The sequence below is a fragment of the Vombatus ursinus genome, unplaced genomic scaffold (genome assembly GCF_900497805.2).
Source record: "Vombatus ursinus unplaced genomic scaffold, bare-nosed wombat genome assembly UNPS02014832.1, whole genome shotgun sequence".
In the NCBI taxonomy this organism is placed as follows: domain Eukaryota; kingdom Metazoa; phylum Chordata; class Mammalia; order Diprotodontia; family Vombatidae; genus Vombatus; species Vombatus ursinus.
The window spans coordinates 66,381,021-66,392,423 of record NW_020954610.1 but is presented as its reverse complement, the minus strand read 5'-3'; the positions used below and the strand labels follow the sequence as shown (position 1 = coordinate 66,392,423).

The following is an 11,403-nucleotide window of genomic DNA, read 5'->3' as shown; positions in this document are numbered from 1 at the left end:
GATTTGCCGAGGGTCACACTGGCATTCAGGGACGGATTCCCACCCGTGTCTTCTTGTTCTAAATCGGGTGCTCCATTCCACCGTCCTTTTTCCTCTTGGAGGCAAATTATGTGACAAAATCAGGGTATGGTGACTGGAGACGAATATATACTTTTTAAAATTTCCATGCCAAACTCATAATCATTGTATTTTAAAGATGCACATAAAGCTATTTTGTTAAATGTCTCATGCTTTATTAGGCTTTCAAAATTACACGACTTTTAAAAATAGTTTAACATTTGTATAAAAAAGTTTATTCAATTCCAAATCAGTCATTTATAGGTTAGACAACTACATCAAAAAGAATCTTTAATCTTGTAGTGACTGTTACATACCAAACATAATTACAACTGCATCCCTTGATTTTTGCAACAGCATCATTATTGGTAGAACAGTGTTATTAAAATAGATGCTTTTATGTGAATATACACAATTCCCCTTTTTCCACTTAAATGCAACCTATGATCACATATACATATATGAGAATTTTAAACAGATGAATGTAGTAAATAGAAAATGGATATAAAATAAGGATTGTCAACTCAAGGAATGGTTGAAAAATCCCACTGAAAACTGGTATTTAAAAGGTAGATTAACTTTTTAAAAGAAATTTTGCAATAATTGGAATACTGAAATTAGAGCACTAAAGAGGTAAAGAATGAAACATGATCAAACAAAAAATCAAATCTGGAATGCACAGTAGCAGATAAGAAAAAGTGAAATAATCCTTGTTCTTCCCCATAGTTTGTGCTACACTTTTTCCTGGTTAACCATAATAAAAGACAAGGTGCACAGCTGATTATATGTTATAAGACTCTGGGGTCTGATTGACTAGAACTTATAATCAATAATATATGCATCGTATGCGATGAAATGGAATTCCTTTCATATCTTCCCTGTGATCCCGGGCATAGTCCCATAAATAATAATCAAGAAGAACTGAATTTATTTCTACACAGATTTTTACTCCCTTTTCTTCAGAAAGTTCTAGAAGTCGATCTCGAATCAGTTCAACACACCAAACAGAACAGCCTCTGATTTCCACCTCTTGTTTATCCCCAGATAGAAACATTTCTCCTACAGGAAAAACATTAGAAAAAATATTAAAAACAAGTGACACAACCATACAATAATAAAAATATAGGCTTTGTAACTAAATTTATACTTCCAAATAGTGTAAATATTTATCTTTGTGATATAATCTGTTTTTAAAAAAACAAAGTGATAAGCATTCTGCATAATATGAAATTAGCAACAATGCCAATATTTTAAACTATTATTTGAGGTAGGGTGTAAATTTGGGTTCAAATTAAAAATGTTTTCTATGGAGTGGCAGTCACCTGATCACAGAAAAAACTGCCAAGAAGAGAAATAAGGAAGAAATTAATTTTTATAACAATGCACAAGGGTAGTTCATGACCAAAGAATAAAAAGATTATAGCAGATAAAATGGACAATCTTTATTACATAAAACCAATAGTTATAATTATAAGGGAAACAGTCAACTGAGAAAAAAAATCTGAAGTTTCCTAAAGTTTCATGTCCAAGATATAAGGAAGTGACTTAAAATTTAAGGATTGGGGCAGCGGTGGCACAGTGCGATAGAGCTCCAGCCTTGAAGTCAGGAGGAGGTGAGTCCAAATCCAGCCTCAGACACATGACACTTACTAGCTGTGTGACCTTGGGCAAGTCACTTAACACTGATTTACCTCACCAAAATTTAAGAATTACAGTCATTAACCAATAGATAAATGGTCAAAGTATATGAATAGGCAGTCCTCAAAGGAAGAAACCCAAGCTAATCAATAACCCTATGGAAAAAATCGCTCTAAATCAACAATAATCAGAGAAACGCAAATGGAAGCAACTCTGAGGTTCCATCTTACACCCATCTTTAGCAAAGATAGCAAAAAAGGGAATTACATTCTGGAAAGCAATTGGGAACTATGCCTCAAAAATCATTAAACTATATTCTTTATCACATGTCCAAACTTCAAGATCAAATAAAGAGGAAAAGGACCCCATATGTACAAAAATATTTATAGCAGCTCTTTTTATTATAGCAATTAAATGAAAATTAAGGGAGTACCCATCAATTGGGGAATGGCTGAACAAATTATGGTATATGAATGTAATGAAGTGTGTGAGTGTAAGTGTGTGTGTGTGTGTGTGTGTGTGTGTGTGTTCAACCATATTAGTCATGTTGTGAAAGATGCAGACCCAAAGGAAAAAACCTCAGGAAAAAAAAATGAAGTGAAAATCAGTATGCTTCAATCTGCATTCAGATTCCATCAGTTCTTTCTCTGGAGGTGGACAGCATTTTTTATCATGAGTCCTTTGGAATTGTCTTGAATCACTATTGCTGAAAACAGCTAAGTCATTCACAGTTGTTCACTGTACAGTATTATTACTGTGTATGATGTTCTCCTGGTTCTGCTCACTCAGTATCAGTTCATATAAGTCTTCCCAGGTTTTCCTGAAATCAGCCTCTTCATCATTTCTTATAGCACAGTAGGATTCCATTACAATTATCTACCACAACTTGTTCAGCCATTCTCCAATTGCGGGACATCTCAACTTCCAATTCTTTGCCACTACAAAAAGCTACTATAAATATTTTTGTACAAATAGGTCCTTCCCCCTTCCATCCTTTTAAAAAAATCTCCAAATTGCTCTCCAGAATGGTTAGATCCATTCACAACTCCACCAACAGTGCATCAGTATCCCAATTTTCCCACATCCCCCACTTATTATTCTTCTTTTCTGTCATATTAGCCAATCTGATAAGTATGAGGTGGTACCTCAGAGTTGTTTTAATTTGCATTTCTCTAATCAATAGTGATTTAGAGCATTTTTTTCATGACTATTGATAGCTTTGATATGAAATATAAGATTATGAAAAGTTAGTTTCAGGAAAACCAATGATTATCCTCTAGACCACCTCCTGATAGAAAGCTGATGGACTCAAGGTACAGAATGAAACATCTGTTTTACTTGTCTATGCATACTTGTTTTGATTTTCCTTTTCTTTTTTTTCAATGGGGGGGGAAGGTCAGGGATAAATTAAATGGCCAAAAAAAAGGAAGAAGAAAAAAATCATTGGATCATTTTTCAAAATGCACAAAACTCTGAAAGGAAACAGACAAGCAGAACATCTTTGGAAATTACATCTTCAATTTCGTATATACATAAAAGAAAAAGCAAAATGTACACACTTTGTGTGTGGAGTTGCTCATTTAATTGGTTAAATTAAAAATAAAAATAACATTATAAAAAACTATTATAACATAAAACTATAGGCTTGAAAAAGAAAGGGGAGAGAAGGAAAGAGAAAAATCTGAATAGGTTATAATTGATGATAAAAGAGTGGATGAGATCACTGAGAAAGAACAGAGAATGATAAGAGGAAAGGATCAAGGGCAAAAAGAAATAGCCATATTACTGGGTTAGGAAAAGGATGAAGGAGAACCATGAATGTACAATGCCAGGAAAGCCAAAGAAGAGAGAGTCTAGTTAGAAAGAGAGGATGGTGAACAGTGCCAGTTTCAAACATTGCAGTGAAACTGAGGGTAGGGTCAGAAAAAAGGGAAAGGTCACATTTAGTTTAAGGTGATAGTGTTACATTGTTTGCAGTTGAAAATATGGGACTATGGCTCTTCTCAGCAATGCAAGGACCTAAGACAACTCCAACAGACTCTCGATGGAAAATGCTATCCACATCCAGAGAAAGAACTATGGAGTCTGAATGCAGATCAAAGCATGCTATTTGCTCTCCTTTTCTTTTGTTGTTTTGTTTTATTGCTTCATTCTTGTAGTTCCTCCCATCAGTTCTAATTCTTCTTCACATCATGACAAATGGGAAAATATGCTTAATATGAATATATAAGTAGAGCCTGTATCAGATTGCACACTGTCTTGGGGAGGAGGGAGGAGAGAGTAGATGAGAAAATTTAAAACTCAATCTTATGGAAGTGAATGTTGAAAACTAAAAATAAATAAATTATTTTTTAAAAAAAGAAAAAGTTACATCAGCCCTCTAGATGCTTATTCTTTACCTCTTTTTCTCTTTTAAAATTAATTTTTTTTTCCAATTAAAAAAACAGGGGACTAGAATTTAAATGAGAGATAACTAGTAATAATGAACAGACTAACAATTGAAATCATGAGAATGGATGAGAAGATTCTCAACAGAGAAAGTTTAAGGATTAACCTCTAGTGAGTTATACATGCCTCCTAAAAACTGAGAAAACAGGCACAAGAAGCTTAAATATGTTGACTAAAGTTACACAGAAGGAAAGGACTATGGTCTCTCTAAGGTTACCCTGAGCTCTATTACCTATGTCCCTAAGAGAGGTGGCATCTATGTTAGATTTTAAAGTCTGGGTAGAATTTCAAAAGGTGGGAGAAGGAAGAGAGGAGCCAGTTCAGGGTTAAAAGAAGAAGAGAAGTCAAAAAGTATGATGTCACTACATTTGACAATAAAGTAATTAGTAAGTGGTTTACCTTCCAAACAGCAATTTCAGAAGAGTTGTAGGGATGGCCACCAGATTGCAGGAGGTTAAGGAAAAAGTGGGTAATGGAAAAATGGAGACAGTAAATTTAGACCAATGTTTTAAAAGTTTAACAGCAAAAGGAAAGAGACCAAAATAAGACAGTAGCTAAAGGGAAAAAACTGAATCAACTAACTTTTAATGAGAAAAACTATATGTTTGAGAACAGATATGAAAAGAAGATGGAGCTATTTATTTACTACAGAAGCAGTATCTTTCAGGAATAAGATAAGGACGGTATCTACAGCACAAGCAGAGTAGTTAGCCTCAGAGAAAGATCTCTTACCCCTTCATTTGACAGCAGACAGGATAAGAAAATAAATGTGGAGGCTGTAGATTATCTATGATGTACCTCTCATTAAAAAATTATTCTGGCCAAAGAAGGTAATTAACATATTTTCAAAGTATGGAGCTTTGTAACAAGAGTTATTTTTTATTATTTTCCTTTAAGAGCTAAAAAATAAAAAATTCTTTCCAGGATTTGAAAGGAGCAAACACTATGACATTGTTTTAGCCCATAAGATTCTAAAATACTCAAGAGAAATTACAACAGAAAGATGTTTTATGAATTGCTAAATGCTGTGTTCATCTAAGGACAATATAATATACACACCCACCATAAAACAAAGTTGTCAAATAACAAAATATGCTATTCAGTATATTGAGAAGCATTTGTATTTTAATCAATTTCTTTTTTAATTCAATTTAAGAAATGTTAAACTGGCAAATTTTATACTTCAATGAATTAGTACCCAAATGAGAAGATATCAAATTAGCTGAATATAATCACCTTTTAAATAACCCTTTGGTTAATGAATCAGAATATGAATATTACTACATAAGGCAGCATGAGTTGTTTTTATTTATTTATTTATAGTTTTCAACATTTGCTTTCATAAGATTTTGAGTTCTAAATTTTCTGCCCTCCTTCCACTACCCCCTCCCCAAGACAGCATGAAATCTGATAGAGGCTATACATGTATGATCATATTAAACATATTTCCAATTAGTCATGCTGTAAAGAAGAATCAGAACCAAAGGGAAAAACCATGAGAAAGAAAACACACCAAAAAAAAAAAAGAGAGAGAGAGAGAGAGAGAAAATAGTATGCTTCCATCTGCATTCAGACTCCAGATTTCTTTCTCTGGATGTGGATAGTATCATTTTCTATCATAGCATGACATTTTTCAAACAGGTTAATACAGAGGCAGAGTAATTTGCCCAAACTCATATAAAACCTCATAAAAATATTCAATGATTTTAACCTGTAAGACATTAAATCTATTTTATAATCTAATCATAAAAGGAATTTATTCTGAAAAATAGGGAAAAAACATAATACTAACACAACTGAAAAAATTAAAATGAAAAATACAAAGTATTATATAACCAATATACCAGTCATATAAACTGTTGAAATACTCGGGTCATAGAAACTGTCACTAACCCCACTGATTCTGTCCACCAACATTTGCTTGTTAGTCTTCTCTGGAGGGAAATCAGACCTGTAATTTCACCAGTCTAAAGAAACTCCCAGTGAGGAAATGCCCTTCACCCAATGCCAGTCATCCTTACTACTAAGCAAAAAATAAGGGGAGCAGGGGAGAGAAGGAGCGAATAATTTCTGAGGGTTTTTTTGTCTTCATATAAATAGGTGATGCTAATGTATTGACCTACCATTTGGAAATGAGCTTCTGGGCAATTCAATCAACAAATATTTATTAAGCAACTACTGTGGACTAGGCACTACATTGGGTGTTGAAAATACAAAGACAAAAGTGGAAAATTGTCCCAGCCCTCAAGAAGTTTACAATCCTAGTCAGGAGAAACAACATTTATACACACGAGTATAAGCAAAAAAAAAAATATATATATATATATATACTTATATATATAAGGTGATGGGGAAGGGTCTCACATAGAAGGTGGTACCTGAGCTAAGCCTTCAGAGAAAATAGGGATTCTTTGAGGGAGGAGTACTTTCCAGGCATGGGAAGAGCCAATGCAAAGGCAAGGAGGAAGGAGTTGGAGTGCTCTTTTTTTTTTGGTTTGGTTTTATTTTTCTTTTATATTCAGTTTCAAATTCTAGCCTTCCTTTCACCACTCCCCCTCCCACTGAGAACTACAATACCTATTTTACATACAAGTCATGCAAAACATATTTCTGCATTAGCCATGTTCCACCCCCCAAAAAACAAGAAAAATAAAGGAAGGGAAAAAATATGCTTCAGTCTGCACTCTGAGTCCATTAGTTCTCAATCTGGAGGTTTTTTTTATCATGAGTCCTTTGGAGTTGTGATGGATCATTGTCTTTCATAGTTGACTAACTTTACAATATTGCTATTACTAGAATGTTCTCCTGGTTCTGCTCATTTCACTTTATATCAGTTCCTATAAATCTTTGAAGGTTTTTCTGAAACTATCTCCCTCATTTTTTCTTATAGCACAATAGTATTCCAGCATATTCATATATCATAATTTGTTCAGCCATTCCCAAATTAATGGGCATCCCCTCAGTTTCCAATTCTTTGCCACCACAAAAGGAGCTCCTACAATATTTCTGTACATACACGTCCATTTCCTTTTTCTCTGATCTCTTTGGGATACAAACCTGATAGTAGTATTGCTGGGTCAAAGGACATACATAAAACTGTCCAGAATGGTTGGATTAGTTCATAGCTTCACCAACAGTGCATAAGTAGACCTATTCTTCCACATCCCTTCCATCATTTGTGCCATTTATTTTAACTGGTTATGGATTTTTGAATTTATTTCCTGAGAATTAGTGTGATGGTGGAAAGATCACAAGCATGAACTAAGCATCTGAAAATTGAGGTCCGGCAAATTCTAGTACTAGTTGCCTCCAACCAACTCTATGACACTGGGGAAACCACAGCATCTCTGGGCATGTTTTCTCATCTATATATTGAGCAAACTAGACTACCTGTTTTCTAAAGTCCTTTTCAACTTTAAAATTCCATGATTATGACTTTATAACAGTTATATTCTGGGCAACTGAGTTTATTAAATAGTTGAGTTTTGCCTCAATGTTTGACATCTTTGTGTGTGTGTATGTATGTGTGTGTCACAATATTTTCCCCTTGACTTGAGAGCTCTAGATTTTGGCTATAGGTTCTTTCAGGTGGTTATCATGGATTTTTTTTTTTCTATTTTTCCCTTGTCCTCTGGTTATCAAGGCAATTATCTTTTATGATTTCTGAAATAACAACATCCAAGTTTTTTCTTAGTTGTATTTTTCCAAGAGTTTAATTATTCTCAAAATATTCTTTGGCCAATCATTCAGGGTTTTTATGGTAGATAGCTCTACTTTCAGTTTATTTATTCTTCTTCCAATTTTTTCTTCTAGCACTTATTTCACTTATAAATTTCATTTTTAATCCTGATTTATTTCTTCTTGCTTCTCTTGGAGTCATGGTCAAGTTATTTCTCCTCCTCCTCCCTTCAGATTCTGCTTTTGTGTTTAATTCTTAGTATATAATATACTATCTCTTTAAGGCCATTTTCATATGTAGTCCAGAAGGAAGCACTCCATCCAGCAGCTGGAGCATCAGATGTTCCAGAAAGTTGAGGCACAGTTGAGAGAGCAGAAATTCTCTCCAGACAGACACAGAGCGTAAATCACTTGAGGAAGAAAGCAGCTTCCAGAAGCAAAACTACCATATCTGTTCTGTGTGGATTCCCACAGCTATAGCTCAGCTACAGTCTTTGTCTTAGCATTGAGGTGTCAATCTTGCCCTGGTAGAAAATGTTCCTCACCCGGAATTCTAACTCTGGCCTGCGCGGCCTAGATGCCCTTGATTTCATTCAGGAACAGTCTGACTCTGCATCATCTGCTTAAAGGGGCTGCTCCTCTTCTTCATCTTTCTGTAATTCTTCTTCCTGACTGTCCCTTCTCTGTCTCTTTTCCTGGATCCTCTGCAGTGCTCTTTATGAGGATAACAAGAAGACCAATATGGCTGGACTGTAGTATATAGGGTGAGTAATGTATAATGAAGGTGGAAAGGTAGGTTGGGACAGGGTAGAGAAGAGCTCCAAATACCAAACAAAGAAATTTGTTTGGAGAAAATGGGGAGGCATTGGAACTTATTTAGGACAATATTATGGTCAGATTTGCACTTCAGGAAAATCAATTTGTTAGTTATGTGAGGGAAGGACTAGAGACAGAGCAGGAAGATCAAGTAGGTGGCTTACTGCAGTACCCCAGGAGAAAGGGGATAAAGACCTGAGCTACAGTGAAAGCTGTAAGAGAGATAGAAGGGGATGGACACAAGAGATCAGAAGTAAAAGAGGGAAACTAGGTGGCGCAAGGGATAGAGCACCGGTCTTGAAGTCAGGAGTACCTGAGTTCAAATCCGGCCTCAGACCAAACACTTGACACTTACTAGCTGTGTGACCCTGGGCAAGTTACTTAACCCTAACTGCCTCAAAACAAAACAAAACAAAAAAAATAGAAGTAGAAAAGATATGGTGTTGAATGGTTATGCTGGAAGAGAGACAATGAGGAGCTGAGCATGACTTCAAGGTTCCAAATCTGGATGAATGGAAGGATGGTAGTATCTTGACAGATATAGGGAAGTTCAGAATAGGGATGAGTCTGAGGAGAAAGATAATGAACTCAGTTTGACGTATGCCGAATTAGAGATGTCTACAGGACACATAGTCCAAATTATCTGGTAGGCAACTGGTTATGCAGGAGTGGAGCTCAAGAGACTAGATTTGGATACATAGATTTTCAAGCTAGCTATCTTCATAAAGATGGTAACTAACTAAAGCCACAGAGGTCACCAAGTGAATAAAGAGAGAAATCAAGAAAAGGGCCCAGAACAGAGTTGTGTGGTATTCACACAGTCAATGAGTGTATCTTAAAGAATGATTCCACAAAGGAGAATGAGGAGAAGTGGTTATACAACGTAGGAGGATAACCTAGAATATTAGGAAACCCACAGGTGAGAGGGTGTCCAGGACAATGGTCAACAGTGCCAAATCCCACAGAGAATCCACGAAGGATAAGGACTGAGAAAAAGTTATGATATTTGATAATTAGAGGTCATTGGTAGTTTTGGAAAGGGGCAGTTGAGTAATTACATTGGAAGCCAGATTGTAAGAGGCTTAAAAGAAAGAGGAGAAGAAGGCAGTAAGTGTAGACAGCTTTTTCAAGGAGTTTGGCTGGGAAAGAGAGGTGATATACAAGACTTTAGCTTGTAGGGAGATAGGATCTAGTGAATTTTTTTTTCAGAATACAGTACATGGGCATTTTTGTAGGCAGAAGCGAAGGAATCAGTGGATAGGAAAAGATTAAAGATTAGAGAAAGAGAGGTAAAAGTGGAGGCCATTTGCTAAAGAAGATGAGAAAAAGCCACGCAATCAAAGGTACAGGTAGATAGATTGGCCTTGGAAAGAAAGGTTAACTCTCCATCAGAAATGGGAGTAAAGGAAAGAATGAAGTGACAAGGTCAGACCTGCACTTTAAGAAGATCAATTTGACAGCTAAGTGAAGAATGGCTTGGAGAGGGGAAAGAGACTTGATACAAGGAGAGCAACCAGTAGGTTACTGCAAGAGTCCAGATGTGAGATGATGAGAGTCTGCACTGGGGTGATAATGGTGTCAAGGAGAGAGGGGGCATATATACAAGATGTTATGAAGGTAGAAATGACAGGACTTAACCAACTGAGTGGATATGGGGCATTAGCAAGTGAGGAGGTGAGAATGACACCTATATCATGAGCCTGGTGAATGGGAGGATGATTGTATTCTCAACAGCAACAGGGAAGTTAGGAGTGATGCGGAATACTGGAAACCAGATACTGAGAGATTATAGCCACTTGGACCTGAACTGGGTGATAAATTTGCATAAATTGAACCTCTAAGGAGAAGTTGCTGAAGAAACTGTCTTTTTCCAAGGTCACCAATGATCTCTAAATTGCCAAATTTGATAATCTTTAATCAATCTTCATCCCTCTATCATTTGTCACTGATGACCACCCTTTCTCCTCTTGGATATTCTTAAATGGAGAATCTGGAAATGGCCATGGGGAGTATTCCAACTCCCTTTCCAGGTCTAATGTTGCATCAAAGAAGGGGCAACCATTACTGAAAAGAATGCCTAGGGATAAAGTGTCATCCAAGGGGATCCAGATCTGAGAGCCCCTAAGATGGAATGACCATGAGAGAAAGAGGTCTAAAATGAAGCTTCCGCTTGTTAATTATGAAGAGGAAAAAATTTCAAGATGTCACAGTAGAAGGGATGGAAAGAGCTGGAGTGGAGGAGTTTTATCTAGGTGGATATGGATAGACATGAGCCATCTACATTCTTTCAGCCAGTCAATCAATAAACCTTAACTGCTTACTAAGTGCCAGGCAGTGTTAAGCAGTAGGGATGCAAAAGAAAAAAAGTCCCTGCCCAAATCTACTGGGAGATCAACACCAAAAAAAGAAGCTGAAGAGGGAGGGAAGGGGAGAAAGTACTTTTCAGGGAGCATGTTGTTGTTTGTTCCTGTGTTTGAAGAGGACCAAAACGACATCACGACCAAGGTGGGTCAAGGTACATTGTGTCCTACTGAGTGATATGAGATGAAGAGAGTAGGGGAGTTCTTAGTGAATGGTCTCATTCTTCTTGACACTTTTTTTTGATAAAGTATGAGGTGAGCTCCTTGGTAAACAGAGAGTGAGGAGGTATTACAGGCAGCTTGAGGAGAGACAAGAAAATCTGGAATAGCCAAATTCTCTACCCTGCTGAACTTCAATATCACTGTTGAGCCACCATCATCCTCCTAATCACCAAGGTTCCCAACT

The 11,403-nt window shown here is 36.3% G+C and overlaps 1 protein-coding gene across 1 annotated transcript in view; it reads right to left on the bottom strand.

The window, feature by feature from the left end:
- Positions 1-228: 228 nt before the first annotated feature.
- LOC114025806 (queuosine salvage protein-like) overlaps positions 229-11,403 on the bottom strand; it is a 37,495-nt gene continuing 26,320 nt past the window's right edge. Inside the window, exon 4 of the mRNA XM_027839335.1 lies at positions 229-1,116. Coding sequence (XP_027695136.1) covers positions 884-1,116 — 233 coding nt within the window. The 3' untranslated portion in view covers positions 229-883. The remainder of the gene's footprint in view (positions 1,117-11,403) is intronic.